Source organism: Ursus americanus, chromosome 33 (assembly GCF_024610735.1).
Source record: "Ursus americanus isolate L20-20 chromosome 33, mUrsAme1.1.p, whole genome shotgun sequence".
Lineage (NCBI taxonomy): Eukaryota > Metazoa > Chordata > Mammalia > Carnivora > Ursidae > Ursus > Ursus americanus.
Genome location: NC_142159.1, coordinates 15728553 through 15750447, shown reverse-complemented (window position 1 = coordinate 15750447; position 21895 = coordinate 15728553). Strand labels below are relative to the sequence as shown.

At 38.0% G+C, this 21895-nt stretch overlaps 1 protein-coding gene across 22 annotated transcripts in view; it reads right to left on the bottom strand.

The window, feature by feature from the left end:
• The window catches only part of EIF4G3 (eukaryotic translation initiation factor 4 gamma 3), a 332371-nt gene that overhangs the window by 39372 nt on the left and 271104 nt on the right, over positions 1-21895 (bottom strand). For all 22 annotated transcript variants that reach the window (XM_045782022.2, XM_045782017.2, XM_045782024.2 and 19 more), the window contains 6 exons: positions 10296-10442; positions 9619-9855; positions 8279-8383; positions 6368-6500; positions 3435-3529; positions 1102-1195 (listed from right to left, as the gene is read on the bottom strand). In XM_045782022.2, coding sequence (XP_045637978.2) covers positions 1102-1195; positions 3435-3529; positions 6368-6500; positions 8279-8383; positions 9619-9855; positions 10296-10442 — 811 coding nt within the window. The remainder of the gene's footprint in view (positions 1-1101; positions 1196-3434; positions 3530-6367; positions 6501-8278; positions 8384-9618; positions 9856-10295; positions 10443-21895) is intronic.

Sequence of the window (21895 nt, the reverse complement as noted above, 5' to 3'; positions counted from 1 at the left end):
TGAGGGATGGGGTAATTGGGTGATGGGCATTAAGGAGGGCACTTGATGTAATGAGCACTGGGTAGTATATGCAACTGATGAGTCACTAAACTTTGCCTTTGAAACTAATAATACACTACATGTTAATTAAATAATAAAAAAGAAGGAATTTGTCTGTAAAAAAACGCCAAAACTTAGAAATTTTTGTTCATTACAACCATTTGCTGCTTAAAAAACATCAATTATAGGGTGGGAGTGGTAGACAGGGAAGGAGGGAGGCAAGCAAAAACAAAATATTGCCCTTACAAAAGCTAATATACATCCTATGTATTTATATTATGTGAAATTTGCATGTGGGCTTAAGTATTGAATAACACAATTTTTTTTTAAAGATTTTTTTTTTTTTTTAATTTATTTGTCAGATAGAAAGAGAGAGCACAAGCAGGGGGAGCAGCAGGCAGAGGGAGAAGCAGGCTCCGGGAGCCTGATGTGGAACTCTATCCAAGGACTCTGGGATCATGACCTGAGATGAAGGCAGATGCTTAACTGACAGCCACACAGGCATCCCAGTAACACAATCTTTTAAAATTTAAAGAATCAAAGGTCAAAATTACTTAATAAAAGGAAAAAATGGAAAGGAGGTTAACACTGAAGTTTTTTACTTTCCATTGGACCTCCTTAGCTTTAAAAAGATGTGCTTGTGATGATCTAAACATTTGAGTCGTAAGGTCAAATATCTCAAAATCTGACTTTTGATAAAAATTTTGAAAAATATTTCACTCTAATTCTTTTACAACTCCCTCTTATAATTCTTTTTCTTAGCAAAATGAATTTTCTTTTTCATTTGGGTTACTAGTAATTTCTCTAATTATGAATTTGTGAACATTCACTTTAACAAAGGAACCTAAGAGATTAAAGTCTTAAATAGCCTAACTGAACTAAAAAAATTGTAAATATTTAAAACACCTAAGGATCCATAGTGAGAGGGATACCAGTAAATTTGGGCACACTTTGTCTATAGATCTTTTCCTAAAACCATTATAAATGATTGTGGGAATGCGCTATAAGGAGAATATTGACAGACCACATCCGGGTTCCCGAGAAGGGACACTGCATACTTACCAGTCTCACTTGCCTTTGCTCCACCACTGCTGCCCTTTCCCCAACTGCCCAGCTGAGCTTTAGGTACCAGCTGAATTTTCTCATCAATCGTGGGCTGTAACGTAAGTGACCACAAACCAATTACAGGCAACATTCTAGAATGGTTTGTCCTCTTTTACCATAAAGATTTATTTATATTTTAGAGACGGCAGTGAGCATGCATGGGAGTGGTAGGGAGGGGCAGAGGGAGAGGGAAAAAGAGAATCTCAAGCAGACTCCCCGCTGAGCACAGAGCCCAGTGAGGGGCTCGATCTCATCGACCTGAGATCATGACCTGAGTCGAATTCAAGAGTCAGCTGCTCAACTGACTGAGCCACCCAAGTGCCCCTAGAATGGTTTATCTTCTTTTTCCCTTCAGTGCAGTGAAAACCAACTCCAGCAACAACAACAACAAAAAAGTAGTCCTTGGAATGCCAACTTAAGAAATACAAACTGGAGCTGTTCACATTCACGTGGGAATCTGGTGGACCCTAAACTACTTTCTTGGACTCTAGCTTCCAAAAAACAGTTTGGAATCACTAGTCTGGAGAATGCATTCAGGTCCTCTAAGATGGTACACCATTTGACTAAATGTAAGCCATGTTTAGTAATTCGTCCTGTCTAGTAATGCCCAGTGAATATATAAATTTTGTATATTGCAAAATTAACTCATTAATCGCTTCACACTACTGTCAGAAAATAGGTCAGATGGCACAAAGATTTCATATTTCAGCAAAGCCTAATAGGTGGGGGCTAAGGATGGAGAAGTGGAATGGCAGTAATCAATAAAAGGGAATAAGAAAAAAGTGAATATAGGATATTAGACAGGAAGTTAAGATGCCTCTCTAAGGTTTAATCCCCCAAACACAACTTTAGCACAGGTCAATAGAATTAAAATGTAATACTATTAGAAAACACATACCACAGTAAGCTGCAATGTAGCTCTTTGTAATAAAAGTGTTCATAAATTCTAATAGTGGGGCCTTGCTCTACCACATGGTTTCACACAAATCTCTCCCAGTTAACAATGCATTTGTTTAATGGTTTTGAACTTTCTCTAGGGTATTTAAGTAGAGTACCTATACTGTAACTATCTGAATATACACAAAATTTGTTAAAAAAAGAATTTACAAACTTGCAAAATATTAATAATGTTATAGTTTTAATACCAACACTATTCTTTTTTATAGCATCAAACAAGTATTATTATTAAGAACTGATATAATTTTCAAAGATGTTGGGGTTGATGTTGGGAGGGATTCTCTTAATGTAAAATTTTGGTTAAAATAGTCTCTTGCTAGAAACAGAAGTGGATGGGAATCAAAGCTGTATTCAGCAATGGAATCCCTGCACTGAGACATAAATAACTAGAAGAATGTACCAGAATCTTAGAGAACAGGATCCTTGTTAATTAAAATCAAGAGCGACCTAGAGACGGAATGTTCTATCCTGAAGCAATACTTTGACAGGAAGATGAAAATGACATAGCCCATCTTCTTCCAATTTTCTCAAAGTCTTTTTCTTTGTCAGTTCTCTTCTTTCATTTGATGTTTCCACATTAGCTTTAGATTGCTGTTAGTATCCTACTGGTAGGCTGCCAATTTTCAGAACTATGGAAAGTGTTATTACACAGGAAGGATCAAACTAGACTTGCAAATGATTTGTAAAACTCACTGGGCTGTAGAAGCTTCCACTTTAGCAAAAGATAATGCTGCTTTCTCTATGTTCTCCACGGTTTTCACCTGACTTACAGTGATCAACTTCTGCTGAAAACATCTGCTAAGAGAAACCTCTTTCCTCTTACTGCCCAAGGATTCTCAAGAGAGAGGAAGGTAGAATATAGTAAATCTTCATCACAGAATGATTTCTAGTAGTGGGTCTTCTGGGCTTTCTAATTTCAGGTCTTGGATATGGCAAACCATTAATTACTTTCAAGTTAGGCTTAAACAGGCAGTTGCTTCTTCCCCAGAGCTAAGGATACATTGTATAAAGCTTATAATTTATAGCTACTAAAGTATCTTTATGATCATCTCTCTTACAGTAAGCATCTCTTAACTTTAAGAATTAAAAACTCGTCACTTCCCCCTTAGTAAACCCTCCAAGAAATGAGAACTTACACTAGGACAAGTAGTAAGAATACATGGATCAATACTGACTTGTGGAAAAGCAAAGCATTAAAAAAAAAAAAAAACAAAAAAACAAAAAAAACACTCCCCTATAAAATCTGCAAAATGGCTATTTTATATGAGCAAGAAATAATTTTGAGAGTCATGTTCTCGGGCTGTTATAAGTTGTGTTTTAAATGTCATACTCACCTTAGTGATTTTAAGGAATTTTGAAGGGTCTAGTACTCGACTATTCTTGGCCCCTTGTACAGTGTTCCATCCACCTTCATCCACTCTCTGCACACCTGCAGGGAGAACAGAGTGAACCAGTCTCTCATCTGAATAATTACAATTATTCAGTTTGACAGTGAAGAGTGAGCAGTATTTTCAACTCAGCAGTTCTGATGAAAGTCAAGGAAAAGGACAAAAGAGATTGTTAAAGCACTGCTGACAGTCTAACATGCAGGACAACATGAAAATATCAGGTAGAAATACCATTGAGAGCTGACCTAGGAGGAACTAACTGATATAAGAGATTCAGTGCTAGGCACAGAAGGGCCAAATCTAGTGCTTATGGTGCATGATTAGAACACTTCAGGAGAAATCAGATGGAAATTATTTATTACAAAGTTTATTTCACTTAACAGTGTCAAATGACACAGTACACTTGGATTGTTTCCCCAAAACCTGCTTCTCCAATCCATCAGCTGCTCAGGCAGAAACCTTGATTCTTATTTCTCTCAGACCTGGCAGCAAATCTTGTCAGTTCAACCTTTACAATATATTTAGCGTCTAACTCCTTCTTATTACTACCAACACTACCATTTTGGTTTTCATCAGCAACGTTTGGTCGATTAGTATAAAAACATCTTCACTAGCTCCACTGTTTCCAACCTCAACTGCCTGTATCATGGTGGCCAGCATAACCCTAATTAAATGTAAGTCAAGTCCTGTCACTTCTCTACTCAAAACACTCCATCTCACTCAGACAAAAAAACCCGAATTACTTCTAAATGGCCTACAAGCTCTGAGTAATCCAGCTTCCTGCCTCTCAAACCCCATCTTCCACTATCCTCACTCCCTAGGCTCTTTGCTTCAGCCAAATTGGCCTCCTTGCTGTTCCCTGAAAATGCTACTTCAGGTGCTTTTACTTACTATTCCTTTTGCCTAAAAACTTTCCCCCAGATACCCACATGGCTTAATTCCCTCATACTTGCTTCAGGTCTTCACTCAAATTTCAACTTAACAGGCACCCCAACTACCCTATTTAAAATTGCACCTTTACCCACCAAGCCTGGCACCACCCACACTTCCTCCCTCCCTCTCTGCTTTATCTTCTTCTCTAGAATAAAGTGATCTGACAAAATTACATATTTTATTTGAGCATTTATTGTCTGTCTCCCTGGTACGGTGTAAGCTGCATGAAGGAAGGGGTTTTGTCTTTCCTGTTAAGTGATGGGCACTTAATATTTGTTGAATGTAAGACTACCAAACTGTCTATCCAAAAGCTTTTCTGATCCTCAAATACGTGATTTTCTTTGTGCTATCTGATATTACTGATCATGAACAAACTTGTTTCTAGTTTGTTTCTTATATCCTAGCATTCCTTCCTCTCCAGTTGTTCTTTATTTGTCACTTTTCCAAGAGTTCTTTTCTTCCTTTAGTCATCTGTGGACATCTTTCCATGGACTGGGCTTTCAATCTAGTTCAATAATAAATAAAAGTCATTACATGAAAGGCACTGTACTAGGTTGTAGGGTGAGGAAGGTGAGGAAGTGTGGTGTCCCATGAAACTTAAAAGTACCCTTTCTTCCATGGAGGATTCATCTCTTGTAACTTCACTATGAGCTCTACTGTCTGTGATAAATAACAGTTAATGGCTGTTGAGTATTTACTATGTGCCAGTTGCTATGCTGAACACTTTACATATTATGCCTCACTTCATCTCACACAAATCCTAGGAACCATTACCTATTTTACAGATTAAGTGACTTGTTGCAAGGTCATACAGCTAGGATGTAGGAGAGCCGAAATTGAAACCCAGACAGTTTGGCTCCAGAGTCTATGGTCTCAACCTTTACACTTACATGACCCAGTAACTACCGTGCTCATGCAACAGCACAGTGGACAAACGAGCATTCCTATTTGGATGACCTTCTGCCTTCTCAAACTAAACAGGCTTATGAGAAGAACGATCATTTTCCTTCTAAAAAAGGTTTCTTCTTCCAATGTTCTTAAACTTAGTCAATGAACTTTCTATTTTCTCTGGTGTAAAATGCCTCCTATTTCACCTTTCACATTTCCCCCATTTCTTCTTTTTATAATTATTGTTACCAGGATTTCAGCAATGCCACATTTCTGAATTCAGTGTACCCCTCCTTTGATTCATCGTGTGAAAAGCAACAGACTTGTTTTATTTACATACCACTAGCATGACATTATCCCTTTGTCTAAAAATTTACGATGGCTCCTTAATGTCTACCGTGTACAAAGTCATAAGTTCTTAATCTGGTTCCATTCCTCCAGACAAACATTTTCTCATTGATTCTGAACGCTTAAAATCTTGCTCCAATCAGGGCTGCCTATGCCTCTTTACAATATACGTTTATTTTAATTTCATGACAAATTATTCCTTTCCTTCCAAATATTTAGCATCCACCAGGACCCAGTTCAAGGGTGCCTTCCTCAAATAAAGATCTCTTCTAGTTTTCTATCTTTCTTCTTCTTCTCTGAGTTTTAACAATCTTAATTGAGAATACATTTCATAATTGGTATTATCTTCTACTTGACAAATGTTCCCTTTATTAGTTTTGCCTTCCCAGATAAACTGTAAGATTTCAGAGAAAAGAAACTAACTTACACTTCTTTTTATATCCCTCACCAATATTGACTATACAGAAGATGCTCAGTAAAGTCTTGTTGATTACTGACTTTAAAGTAGCTAAAGAAACCATGCTGAGTCTTGCATTCTTGGTTTTTACTCAAAACCCAGTCTCTAGGTGAAACTGCTTCACTTACCAATTACCACTCAATTCTTTGGTTTATTCTTTCTGATGTCATTTCACATCTAAATACAGAATTCTTAAATATCTGTCCTTCATCTCCCTAGTTTTCCTAACACCCCAGTGGACTCCACTCCTCACCTGTTCTTCTCTTCTCTTTGGTCATGAGCTGCTGGACCTTCCTTTGTTCTTCTTGTTCTTCTATTTTAGCCTCTTTGTGAATCTGTTCAATAGTTTTAGGCCCTTGATCTGCTCTTCGAGATACCCAATTGCACTATAAAAGGAGAAAACAACATTATCAGCTAGAAAATAAAAAATGAACATAACAAAATTCTGAAAATCTATTTTATACTTCTCACTGCTGGGAAAGTGTAAAAATATATTTAAAATCTGTACTACAGTACTTTTTTCATCTGCCTTACAGATGGCACCATGTGCAGGTTGAGATTAGAGACAAAGAATTAGTCTTGGGGTGCCTGGTGGCTCAGTCGGTTAAGCATCAGACTCTTGATTTTGGCTCAGGTCATGATCTCAGATTTGTAAGATCAAGCCCCACATCAGTCTCTGTGCTCAGCGGGAAGCCCGCTTGAGATTCTCTTTCCCTCTCCCTCTGCCCCTTATTCCCGCATACTCTATCTCAAATAAATAAATCTTTAAAACAAAATTAAATTTGTGTCTATCAACTCTAACTACTGTATACTGAATATTCCAATCGCCAATGAATAAAAAGACAGTGTGAAAGACTGATTCAAATGTATTTTTTTAAAGATTTATTTTTGTCAGAGAGAGAGAGCACAAGCGGGGGGGGGGGGTTCAGGCAGAAGGAGAAGCAGGCTCCCTGCCAAGCAAGGAGCCTGATGCGGGACGTGATCCCAGGATCTGGGATCATGACCTGAGCTGAAAGCAGATGCCTAACCGACTGAGCCACCCAGGCAGCCCTCAAATGTATTTTTTTAAAAACTGTCTTGTATATTTGTGAGGAGGAGCCAGAAAAGGAATCAAGAAAGCTCAGGATTCTTTGGCCTTGTCTTAATCTGGGTTATTGGTACCTAACTCATATCACATTCCATGGGGGCTCTAAATCAAGAATGACTAGCATTTTTCTTCCTCCCAAATCCTGGTTCTGATATCGTGCACAAAGTGCCACCTCTCTGCCCTTTGGTTATCCTATTAAGGACAAGACAAGTTGTCTCATTACAATTATTCTTCTCCCTTTCCTTCCCAGCCATAATCCCAACATCTGATAGAAGTACAAGTAATTGAGGGCCCAGGTGAAGAAGTTTTTTTACATTTATTTATGTTTGCTAGAGGCAATGATGACAAATAGGTTCAAATCAGCACACAAATTCTGATCACCTGGTAGTGGCTCGCGTAATAAGAAGAATCGTGAGGTCACATTTAACCATTAACAAGATAAAGAACCATCACCAGTGCTATGTGGTCTGGGTATAGGGCAGGGAAGAGCTAGGACCTGCATTCTCTTTCTCTAGGGGCAGCTGCAGTCAATAAGAAGAGAGAAAAGAGGTAGGAGTGGTAAACACTGCACCTATTATGAGAAATTGAGAAGCAGCTGCAGCAGAACAGGAGGATACACAGGAAAAACAACAGAGAAGAAACACCAACATCTCTTATGAGCTGGGCACTTCACAAAATCACCTCACTGAAGATTTATTACACATGTGCAAGGTAGGCAACATCCCCATTTTAGATAATAAATATGTAAGGCTCAGGGAAGTTAAATATAATCATTTTAAAGACGAGGACTCCTGACTATTTAGCACCCGAAAACTAAATTTAATTGACCACAGTTTGAATTCAGAATGACTAATTTAAAAAATGCAATGTGGCTAAATTAGTGTAGAGAGAAGAAATGTAAGAGGCACATATATATGCTTTGTATCCTTTCACACAACTCTGTCATGGAAGCGTGTCAATTCAGTTCTGGAAGTCCTTCCTGCAGCATTGTTTTTACACATGTACATACTAGGACATCCTCCCCAGTCCAATGCCTTAAAAAAGACTGGAGTAGTTGCCTTACATTTTTCTACTTACCAGCCTTAGGTCTATCACATCCTGAAGCATGAATCGAATCCTAGATGAGGTTTTTCTTTCTTTCACAATTTTCTCCATCTGATTAAAATACTGGTCCATTCGTGGCTGCAAGGGACAAAATCATTCAGTATACCTGGCTGAGGAATTCAAGTGTAATTTTACCATACAACATTTTTAAATGGCCTAGGAATACAACTTATAGCCAAAAGACAATGAGGTAGAATTTTTAATTGAGCAATATGATGCCCAAAATAAAGGTCATGTATTCCAAGGGCTGTAGTCATGTGACAGGCAAAGAGAATACAAATGGAAGTGTCATGCTGCAGCCCCTGGAACCTTCCTTAAGAGAGAGGTGGCCGTGTCCTTTGCCCCTTTCCAACCTTCTCTGCTGAGACTGTAAGGACAAGGGCTATACCTTGGGGATGACAGAATGTTAAGCTGGAGGAACTGGACTGTTTATCACCTCTGAGCCAGCAGACCAGCCTCAGACTTCTCACCTCTGAACTTTATTTACATGAGTGAGAAATAAACCTCAATCTTGCATAAACCACTGATATTTGGGATTTTTTGTCACAAACATAATCTCAGCTGATTCAGATGTTATGGAACATTTCCAATATTATTTCTTCAAAGCATTTCTAATTTTCCTACCCCTTATTTGAAGAGCACCATGTTATGTTTGAGTCACAATATTGTTAATGATTTCTTTTTTTTTTTTTAAAGATTTTATTTATTTATTTGACACAGATACAGACAGCCAGCGAGAGAGGGAACACAAGCAGGGGGAGTGGGAGAGGAAGAAGCAGGCTCATAGCGGAGGAGCCTGATGTGGGGCTTGATCCCATAACGCCGGGATCATGCCCTGAGCCAAAGGCAGACGCTTAACCGCTGTGCCACCCAGGCGTCCCTGTTAATGATTTCTTATATTATGGTTAGATAGCCCTGTGGTTAATTCGAGCATAAACTTAAGAAAACTATGAGGTCTTCACTTCCATAACACCCTCAGTCCTGAACCACAGTAGCTATTGTCCTCTTATTTCTGCTAACAATTTGCTATACATAAAAATGATCTGTGAAATGGTCATACAGAAAAAGGAAAAGGGACAAATAATCTGAACAATTCACAAGTTGGCCTTTATATAATTTGGGTTCACTTCACTTCTTACCATGATGGAAAGGTAGTAAGGAGCTCATTGGCCAAATATGGACAATGAGAAGGGCAAAAGAAGACAAAGCAGCAGCCTAGATTGCCGGGGTGAGATGGAACACTCCTGTTGATGGTTCTAGCTCTGGCGACTGACAGAGGCCACACTGGGTGCTTCTGAGACTAGGGTGCTCACCTTTGCCTTCTCGAAGTCCAGGTCTCTGCCGATGGTGGTGAGCAGACGGCACAGGCATTCCAGGGACTCCTCATCATGGTTCTTCAGCAGCTTCACCACACAGTCGTGCATGATGGCTTCCGTCAGCATCTTGAGTTTGAAGAGTTCCCCAATAAACTTGATGTTACCAATGGATCTCCGCCGGGCTTTGTCCTTAGCTTCTTCTAGTTCATCATGAAGCCTTGTCCTCTCCTCTGGCTGTTGTATAAGGAAGAGTAACAGGAGCTTGATGAAGACAACCGTACTGCACACAAGATGCTAAGACATATGCTCTGACTCATGGTCTTATCCCTTGTGGGAGTCAGGGACACTCTGAGAATCTGACAACAACTACAGACCTACTCTTCAGAAAACTGAACTACACCCAAAACTCTGCATCCATTTCAGGAGATTTCTGGAATACAGTGACCTCTCTGAAATCTGGGTTCTGAATTCCTGTCTTAGAAGGTTGAGTTGCTCTAACAGGTGGCACTAAAAGGAATAAAGCAGTCCTCTAAACTTCAACATAATGTCTCCGCACGAAAAAAGGGCCACAGTCATCTACTGAAGTAGCAGGGAGATGTAACCAGCTTCATGAAAATTCTATTCGGTAACACTCAGAGAGCACGAGCACACTGCCTTTCTGTGCAAATACTCACAGCACTGGCAGCCTCGAGTTCTTTCTGCTTCTTCTCAAAGACATCATCATCTGCTTTATCTTTTTCAAACTCCTTCTGGCAGCGGTTCAGTAGCAGCTTCCGGAAATTCACTGTGTTACCAGGTTTGTCTGCCATGGGCACTTTCAGCTGCATCCATACAGGAAAATGCAAAAGCATCAAGATTACTTACAACATTCATGATTCTCTCAAAATACTTATTTTCTTTACTGAACTGCAGGTAATGATGAATGAACTACAGGTAAGCTTCTACAAGAGGTACACAATTTAGCTTTTAGGCAGTTCATGTTTTAGTGTTAAGAGGTCTGCAATTTTATACAGAAAAGATATACATTCCTCTCATATAAATGTACTCTATCCTTATGGTTGGTTGTGCCTCTAGCTGACTTTGAAATCCATGTCTTATTAAATAACAACTACAACTCTGCCCTTATCTAGACCTTTGTAACTCTACAGGGTTTTACCTTTGTTTTTCTTACTACCATTGTAGGTACTTTGGTTTAAAGGAACAGATAGAAATGACCTAAAGCATGACCATAGGAAAACTGTTGTGGGTGGGATCCTTATTTTAGAAAAAAGCAAAAGGTGGGGAGGACAAATTTGAGGATTTTTGAGGTATCTTGTCTGCAGGGGAATGTCATTAACACTGTGATGCTGGTACTAACCTTGACTATCAATGCACTATGTTTACTAATTATTTCTTATGTGCCCAAAGAAAATACTAGTTTTCCAAAAGTTCACTCTAAAAAATGGCCACCTTAGAAACATTCTTTTAAAACACAGGAAGACCCAGACTGGAGGGGATAGACCATGTGGAGACAAGATGCTTACAAGGTTTCCGTTCGAGTCTCAGAACTGCTTTCTAATAACAGCAATAGCTCCTATCTTCAAGGTTATGGGTAACCAAACACAGAGATGTTCTTGTAAGAAAGTGGACTGGTGCACTGATTGACTAAAATTCACCATTTTACAGATGCAATCCCCCTAAGCACCATTTTGAACAGTTACTGAGTAACACAGCAGAATTGATTTTCTGGAATCACAAAGTGGCTCCCAAAGTTCTGAAATGCATGGTCTTTGCCCTAAGTTTAATGGCAGAACTTGGTAAAAAACCAGAATGCATTGTATTTACACTCACAAAAGAGTTAATGTTATCAACCAGAATGAACTTGGACAGCTGCTGATTAAGATTGAATGGCTAGAGAAACTTGTTGAGAACTGAGGACTATGACGCTATACTGGATTTGTGCTAGGACTGATGGACACACTCTCCAACAGATGGCCTACGATACATGAAAGACCATTTAACAGTCCAGGATTTTTTTTTTAAGATTTTATTTTTAGGTAATTTTACATCCAACATGGGGCTCAAACTCACAACCCTGAGACCAAGAGTTGTTCACTCCAGCGACTGAGCCAGCCAAGTGCCCCAACAAGTCCAGTTCTAATCAATCAAGAGAGCAAATGTTTCATTACATGTTGTTTTCAGCTGGAAATATTAACTCAGGAAGAGGGTAACATCATCAAATATTTTTTCAACAAGCATAAAAAAGCTAACATGTCCTTATCTCCAAATTCAAGCCAAACAAATTCAAGTGACTATAGATAATTTCATAGTCAGACCTACTCCACGATTGCACAGGAAGGCAGGCATTTAATCAGCCTTCAAGAAAAGAAATGCTACATGAAAGCAAAGGCTTTCCAAAAGAAAAGCCAAAAATGGACTCTATTTAGGACCCAGAACATACAACAACATACTACAAAAGAAAACCAGAAAGCATATCCATGAGCAAGGTGGTATATAACAGACCAACAACATGATATTAGGTTCCAGAACAAACTAAAACTTTTAAAAATCAGCAGGAAAAAACCCCCAGCAGTTGATTCCAATTTGCTGCTTTATAGAAACACAGTAAACCAGCCAAAAAGTTCTATCCAGCTTCTTGGCATATTTACCAGCATCATCTACATTAATACTATGGACATAACTGGTAAGACAAAAATTGGCTGCACCACAATCTATCAGCCCTAAAGAGATGTTTCTTGTATTACGGATTGTAATGTGCAGAAAATGGACAGAATGTGGACAACAGTATGAAAATCCACGCCATGCTCTCATGGTGAGAGGGACCAGAATAAAGATTAATCAAAAAGATTAAATAAATACAACTTACGACAGTTTGCTTTACAGGAAACAAGTAGAAACGACACAAGGCAAGGGAGAGCTTTTCCTACACAAAGGATGTAAAAAGCTATGCCTTTTAGACCTTTTATGTAGGGAAGGCTGTGTTCAAAGTGTTGGGTTAAGGAATGGAAGATAAGCTTACTTACTTTTAAACAAAGGCAATTCTTTCAACCCAAGTTTCAGTTTCATCCTCCAAAACAAGGGAGACACAATACCCAAGTCTAACCTAGAGTACAGCTTTGAGCATCCAATGAAATAGGGTTAGTGGAAGCACTTTGTAAGTCACAAAGGAGGACGGGATATTTGAAACACTGAACACTGAGCTTCAGTCCCTTCATCTGCAAAAGGAGACATTCCAATGACTGTAGACTGAGGGACATTATAAAACGGTTGTTGAAACATGAACTCCCTGCTCTGCCACCAAACCTCTATTTCTTTCTAAAAATGGGGATGATAACATCTATCTTTTAGGACTGTTGGAAGGATTATATGAGATTAGTTTAAGTAATGCAAATGATAGTGGCTAGCACATCAACAAGAGTCTAATAAACTAATATAGCTATATTTATATACTTAGAGCTGCATTTGACATGTTTATGATTAAAAATTAAGAGTAATCTAAATTGTAATAACATGGGTGTCAAAATCAGCTCACCAAGCAATTAGCACAAATGGCAAGAAATATGAGTATTTGCTATCCCAAAATGATGATCATAGGAGATTTCACATGTACAAGTCATAAAAAACATGATTGTAGAGAGGCTTTTTAGATATAATCAAATGGAAATATTAAAACTAAATAATCAGCCGAATGGCCGCAGATCTGCAAGTACATATATCTTCAAATGAATGAAAGCCTAGCTACACAACCTCTTAAGGACTTCTTTTGGAACATGGTTTTCATGTCCTCAGGGATGATTAACAGGGTGGTGGAAATATGGAAATAGGCCAGTGAGAACATATTCTCTGAGAATGGTGTTGCATGGTAACTTTTTTGTTCTTGAGATGATAAATTCAACACAGTTATGACATCATTAAGTCAGCCTGTGTTGTCTGCTGGACACTGACTAGTCAGGAGACCCAACTAAATTGTTTATAGTTAGAACAGATATGATGAGTGGATGTCTTGGTCTGCTAGGGCTGCTATAATAACTACCATAGAATGGTGGCTTAAACAACAGACATTTATTTCTCACAGTCTCTCAGTCCAAGACTAAGGTGTCAGCAGATTCAGTTCTTGGTGGGCACCCTTTTCCTGATTTATGGCTTTCTGCTGTATCCTCAAGTGGACAGAGGAAGCTCTACTGTCTCTTCCTCTTCTTATAAAGGCACTAATCTTACCATGGAGGCTCTACCCTTATGACCTCATCTAAACCTAATTACCTTCCAAAGGCCCCACTTACAGATACTGGCAGACTGAGGGTTAGGGCTTCAACATATGAACTGGGGCTGGGGGACACAAACATATAGTCTGTAACAATGAAAAGGTAGATGTTTGCAAGTGTGATCATGGATAATAGCAAAAAAAAAAAAAAAAAAAAAAGATGTGCAACAGTGAGAACTGTAATTTTCATTAAGCAGTAGTCCACAATCAAAACTAAGACATGTGTTTTAAATGGGTTGTCTGAGATGGTTTCTCAGGGTGTAAGGGAGTCAGGGGGACTATATCAGAAAGGCTGTTCAGTAAGTTAGATACACTGGAGAGAACCTGGCTTTTCATTTTTACACAGCTATAAACTAACAGTATAACATATCACACCGTAAACTAATGGTTCATCATCTCATATTGGGATGGGACCTGTCCACATACCAGTCACCCAGCAATCTTAGATATGAATGTTTGTCAGCATCAGGTGGTCATTTTCTTTAAGCAACGGGGCCCGTACTGCTGGTGTATTTGCTAGTGTTGAAGGTAAATCCTTCTTATCCCTAAAAGGACCAAACTCACAGAGAATCAGCAAGGGCTGCCAGCTGTGTGTTAATTATGGTAGTCAAGTAAGAGACTAGAATATAAAAGGACCAGCCCTGGCCTTGCTTAGTGTGCTCCAGATTTTCAAAGCTCTCAGAACATAAACAATGTTAGTGGGAACCCATGGCCCATGAGCCATTTTGCTCCTGAAGCATGTTCCAGTACGAGGTAAAATATTTGGAATAACTAGTGTAATGTAGTGGCACCTTCATGCTAACTCTAACATGTGAAGTGAACAGTAATAAATCAATTGTCCAACTGTCACTCACGAGTCCCTGGTGACATGCTATCTTCCAACAGTAGTTATGTCCTGACCTTAGCGAAATCACCTGTTAAAGCTGAACAAACATACTCTGAATGTACTACGAACACATCTATTAAACTGTATCTGTGGTTCAATACATCTGAAGGGGTATGTAGTTCTGAGAGATGCCCACAAGATTCAAAAGAGAGTTATGAAAGGGTAAGTCATTTCTCCTCAACGTTTCTTCAAAGTACTTTTCATTTTTCATCAGGTGAGTTGAACATCCCTCCTCCTCCAGTTGACTCCAGCCACTTGCTGTTGCCCAAAGCTGACTTTCCTGGTCTGTACTTCTGGGCTTTATTTCTGATAAGATGTAAGTGTGTCTCCTTCATTCTCTTAGTGTCTCTTCCTATACTCAATCCTCCCATTCTTTGCATGGTTTGTATTTAAAGCACTTGAAGAGTGCCAACACTGAAACTTCTGAAAATGGTATAACAGGACACAGAATGCTCAAAAATCTGCCTTTAGTGCCTACCTTTATAGATGAGGCATGCATGCCTACCACAGCGGAGATAAAAAATAAAAACAAAGCTTCCCTTTATGAACTGCAAAACATTTAACTAGAATTCAGTACTTCTCTTAGGAGAAGGACAACTGAATTGAATGGCTAATAGAGAAGAGTGGACAAGAGGGAATGTTGTCCTCTAAATCTGTAGCTAAATAAAATTTTTAGTTGGATCGTTGGTACTTTTAGATTGCTGTGCTTTTGTTTAATAATAACTCAAATCAAAATCCACATCTCAAGAACGCCATAAGCATGTAAACTCCTAAGGGCAGGTACTTTTTGTTTTTTTGTTTTTGATTTTTCACTGCTAAATTCCCAGTGCCTAGAATGGTTCCTGGCACATCACAGACTCTCAGACATATGTTTTAAGTGGATAAATGCATGAAAAGAAGAATAACAATTTGAATTTATTTTATGCCCAAAGTCTGTTATGGGGGGTTGGTTTTGTTTTTTACAATATTTTTATTTATTCATCTGTTATAAAAAATGTTACTAACATTTTTGCATACGTTGCCTAGTATATAAGAAATGTAGGTTTATCAGTTGGATACATACTTAAGAATGGAAATGAATGCCTGTTAGAGCAGAAAAATAATTTCAGCATTTTTTTTTTTTTTTTAAGTAGGCTCCATGCCCAGTGTGGAGCCCAGTGCAGGGCCCAAACTCATGACCCTAAGATGGAGACCTCAGCTGAGATCAAGACTCAGATGCTTATCTGACTGAGCCACCCAGGCACCCCCAACTTCAGCTTTTACAGCTGAGCTTGTGTCCAAAGTGGCCGTCACCACTTTATATTCCCATTAGCAGTGCTTGAGTTCTTGCTTCACGTATTTGCCAAACCCTGGTAAGTTTAGCAATCTGGAGTTAATGTGTAGTTTTATATCTAGTTGGTTAATTTCATCATGTTTGTTGGTCATTTGGGTGACCTTTTAGGTGAACTGTAAGGTGTAAGTTTATTGTCTATTTATTTGTTTATTTTATTTTATTTTTTTTAAATATTTTTTTTAATTTTTTTTTTTAATTTATTTATTCGACAGAGATAGAGACAGCCAGCGAGAGAGGGAACACAAGCAGGGGGAGTGGGAGAGGAAGAGGCAGGCTTCCAGCGGAGGAGCCCGATGTGGGGCTCGATCCCATAATGCCGGGATCACGCCCTGAGCCGAAGGCAGACGCCTAACCGCTGCGCCACCCAGGCGCCCCTGTTTATTTTATTTTTAAAAAAGATTTTATTTATTCATTTAACAGAGAGACAGAGACAGCCAGCGAGAGAGGGAACACAAGCAGGGGGAGTGGGAGAGGAATAAGCAGGCTCCCTGCGGAGCAGGGAGCCCAATGCGGGGATCGATCCCAGGACCCTGGGATCACGCCCTGAGCCGAAGGCAGATGCTTAACGAATGAGCCACCCAGGTGCCCCGTATTGTCTATTTAGAACACTGAGTTATTCTCATCGATTTCTTTTAGCTTAACAAAAAAATCTGATATAGACCCTTCACAGGATTTTTGTGTTGCAATTATCTTTTCCTACCTAATATATGTTCTGCATTTTTACTCCCTTAATGGCATCTTTTGAGGAAAAACATGCTAATTTTAATGTAGTCCAATTTACCAATCTTTTCTTTTGTACACAGTGACATTTGTGTCCTAAGAAAACTACCAACAAATTATTGTTCTTTTTAATATCTCCTCCCCACCCTGGTTACTTTCTATATTTTACTGTAAGTTGCTTTACTATCATCAGTCTAAACATTTTCCTTCATTTTCACTTTTTTTTAAAAAAAATTCATTTTGGGATTATAGGAAATCGTTTCAATCTGTGGCTTTAACATCTCGGTACTTACGAAAAATTTCTCAGCCACTCTCTTCAAGTATTGCTTTCTTCCCACTTTCTCCTCTCTCCTCTTGGGACTCCAATTAATGCAAAGTTGGATCTTATGGAATCTTCCTCATCATTTACCCTCCCTTTCGTATTTTTCATTTTTTGGTCTCTCTGTGCTTCATTATAGATTCTACACACCCATCTTCTACATCACAATTCTTTATTTCAGCTGTATCTAATCGCCTATTAAACCAATCCATTAAGTTCTAAATTTTATTATATATTCACAGTTCTGGGATTTCTATTTAGTTCTTTTGATACTTTCTGTGTTAAAAATTTCAACCTATCATTATTACCTTGGACATAATATAGTTATTTGATTTTGTGCCTGATAAAAGCCAATATCTGGAGTCCCTGTGGGGAATTTGTTTATTGCTGGTTCTCATTCATGGTGATCTTTTTCCCTTGTGTGACTTATTATTTCTAACTATGTGCTGGACATTTTATTTGAAAAATTGTTTTTATTTATGTATTTGACAGACAGAGAGACAGCCAGTGAGAGAGGGAACACAAGCAGGGGGAGTGGGAGAGGAAGAAACAGGCTCATAGCGGAGGAGCCTGATGTGGGGCTCGATCCCGTAACGCCAGGATCACGCCCTGAGCCGAAGGCAGACGCTTAACCACTGTGCCACCCAGGCGCCCCTATTTGAAAAACTGTTGACAGAATTAATTTGAAGACTAATATGACAGTTTTCATTTTTTTTAAACGATAGTTTTAAAAATGAATTTGTGCTTGCTTCTTCCAGGTACTTAGCAGGCACTAACACACTCAGAAATCACTACCATCCAAATTCAAGGATTGAGATTATTTGATGCTGAGCTATACACAGTCCCTGTGAGTGCAGGTCAATTTCTGATTCACCCCTGTTTCAAACATGCAGTCCTTTGGGATCCCAACCTAAAATATAGGATTCACTAGTATATATATTACTATTCAAATTCACTGGCCAAATTAATTGTGGTATACTTATTGTGTGGTTTAGGCTTCTTTCATTTGTTTCCTATTACGCACTATTAAAACCAATACAAAAAATAAACATTCTTAAAAACGATTCCTTATGTACATATGGTAACTTCTGTGGGGTATATGCCAAGAAGTAAAATTCCTGAGGAATAGTATACAAACATCTTCAACATTATTGTCTAATTACTCGCCAAAGTGACTGTATTCATCTGTGAACACTTTAAAATTAATGATTTCATTTTTTTTCTACTCTAACAAGTGTGACTTCTACAGAATTGTGGTTTATTTGTTATTTCCCTAGTCATGAATAACACTGAATATCTTTTGTTAAATTCATCAGCTAATGGATTTTCATTCTATAAATTGCCCATTTAATTGGGCTATTTTATTTCTCATTGATTTGATTTTTTCTCCTTAATTCTGCATTTTAATATTTTATCAATTATTATGTATTCCAAATAGATTCTGCCACACTGTGGCTTTATCTTTTTATTTTATTTATGGCATCATTTGCTGCACATCAAGGATTGCAAATTTTCATAGTTAAATCTGATATTATTTTTGTTACTCATTTTCAATCTTAATCTTGCTAAAGGAAATTTCCACCAAAGTTCATGAAGATAGTCTCCTCGACTTTCTCCTAAAAGATTAGCTTTTCTTATTTAGATTTTCATTATTCCCATTACTGTTTGATTTTCATATTGGTTTACTCCTACACAGTAGGAACCAATGATGACTCTATTCCCATTGCCTCCTTTCATTTCAGGCCTTCGGTACCTCAAAAGTATTAGAAGTCATGACAGTGGTTACCTTTAAGGAACAGGGAACGGTACAGTTCTATTTAATGACCAGGGTGGTAGGTATGCTCACTTCACTGATACACACTGAGCTGTACACTAATGATGTGTTCTATATGCATGTTGTAATGGTGTGCTACAGCTAGCTCATTCTGGTTCATGGGAGCCAACTGTTCAGTCAAAATTTTGTGAATTAACTGTCAAACTGTCACTGGCTTAAAATCAGCCATGAAGAAACTGTATCATTAAATCTGATAAAAGCAACAAATGAGGAATTTTTCTTTTCCCAAATAGCATGTATGTCTGTTATTTCAATAAAAAAAAGTTCAAAAACTTGTATCATTTGGTATATAACTCTGGGAGAATTTATACTAAAAAAGTAAGAGCTTAAACATGTAAGCGTAAATATACATTGATGTTTATTGGAGTGCTGCTTGTGGTTGCAAGAAAACCCCCCAAAACCAAAAAACTAGAAACAACATGGAAGAAAAAGAGGGAGAGAGAGAGAGAAAAGGCTGGGGAAATTATGGTATATATATGTATGTGTGTGTGTGTGTGTGTGTGTGTGTGTGTGTGTGTGTGTATAATGTTCAGATATTATGCAACTACTAAAAAAGTAGGAGTAAAATCTATCTGTAGTGATATAGGAGTATGCCCAAAACATATTAAATGAAAACAAAGTAAATAGCAAAAAAATACATATATGATATAATGTAACTTCTACAAAACCAAAAGTATTCTCTTTATATATATGTATATGTTTTTATATGATTTTATGAATATAATAAAATTGTGGAAATACACATACAGACCATTCACAAAGGCAAGTTTAACTGGATGCGGCTGTACGAACATTCTCTATGAATACCCCTATACTGCTGGACTCATTCCAAAAGGTTATTCTGGGAGTTAAAATAATCCAGTAAAGTTTAATCAATCTTATTTAAAAAGGGGTGAATCATAACAAAATTCACATAAGTGGTTGGTTTATCTATAATTTCTTTCTATTTTAATCTAACTTCTATTATTGCCAGGCCTTCCCAAAGGCCATTTTCATCAAGAATATACTTCTATTAAAAAACATTAACAGGGGCGCCTGCATGGTTCAGTCAATTAAGCGTTCAACTCCTGATTTTGGCTCAGGTTGTTTTCTCGGGGTTGTGGGATGGAGCCCCACATGTGGCTCCCCTCTTGGTGGGGAGTCTGCTTGAAATTCTCTCTCTCTCTCTCTCCCCCTCTGCCCCTCCCCCTACTCTCTCAAATAAACAAAATCTTTAAGAAAAAAAAAATAACAATCCTTCACTGCCTATAGGATTAAATCTAAAATTAGTAAAGAGCACTAAAGTATAAGCCAGGAGATCTGGGATCTAGTCCTAGTACTAATGAGTGACTACAAGATGTCATGGCTGCCACAAGGAAAATGAGAGGCATGAGATGGAGAATTAGTTTGCCTTCAGATACCTATGGTATGGTACGTTAGAAGACAATATGGCAAATGACTGAATAATCCTAGACTTGGATTCTAGCACTGCCACTTACTAGTTACGTGGCCTTAAGCAAGTTACTTATCCCTTTTTAAGCCTCAGTTTCTTGTTCAGTAAAGTGGGGCTAATAATATTGACCTTCGAGGGTTATAATAGCTATTAACAATAATATATGTAAAGCATCTAGCCAAAATGCAACCCAGTAGGTGCTAAATAGTTTTTGTTATTACAAACATCCTCATTCAGCCAGCATTTCAAGACCTTTGCAATCTTTTCCACCACCAATATAATTTTGAATTACTTAGGAATTATACAGGTCAAATACCGAGCTAGGAACTTTACATGCACACTCTCCCTAAATTATTTTATTGTTAAGTTCATGTTATTGTAATGGCCTCAAATTGTGTGACTTAATCTTATTTTATGGATTAAAAAATGAGGTTAAACAGGTAATGTAATTTTATAAAGTTATAAAGTTTATAACAGTTAATTACAGTTTATTATAAAGCTTATTATTTTAAGTCAGCAGCTTGCAGAGTAGGAACTTCAATTTAAATTTAAAGTTAAAATTTAAAGCCAGAACTGTTAGACACCAAGCCCGTGTCTGTGACTATTGTGCTGCATGCGCTACCTCAGACAAGAGCTCTTCCTGCTCTATACTTGTTCCCCCCACCCCGATCCTCTCAGGCCCAACCTGAACTCCACCTGCTTCACAGAAGCAGTTTGTCACTCTACCAATAACACAGACATTCCTTTTTTGTTCTACTTGGTTTTTATGTCTAGAACATACATTCTAGCATCAACATATTGCAATGTCACAGAATATGCTCTAAGCGATTATTTTCTTGTTAAATGCTAGTTGTTTTTTTTTTTCCAATATGAATTTTAAATTCCTTAAAGACAGAAGAAGTAACTTTTCCAGGTCACAACAGACTTACCTATCAGGAACTCAAAAATATTGGGAGAATGGCAGAATTCTGCATTTTCATAACAAGGCAAATGACAATGAATTGTGATAATTAAGAAAAAACCCAAATGTTAAAGGACACATGTTTCTGACACAAGTACCTGGGTAACAGTAACAGGCAGAGAAAACACAGATGGTACATGGTAGTATTCTGAGTGCAGAATAGAGGACAATGAACACTAACCAGAAGTTCTTTGGTCTCCCATTCTGTCTTGCCCTAGATTTGACAGGCTGTAGAGATTAAATGGCTGTGGACAATGTAAAGAGAAAGAAATCTAATAGTTTCTAAAAGATGAAATGATTACTTTTGAACTTTTTATGACCATAACTATCCTATCATTTTCACTGAGGCTCAAATTAGAACCAATATGTTTTCAGTTTTGAATTAAATGTGAATGTAAGCATTCACTTTATTTCCATAAGAGGAACAACAGGAGAGGTAGGTTGCTCATGCCAATAATTTCACATTACTAATTTAAAACTTATTCAGTATTGCTCACAATGGGTAGGACCGTATCAGGCCTATTTCAG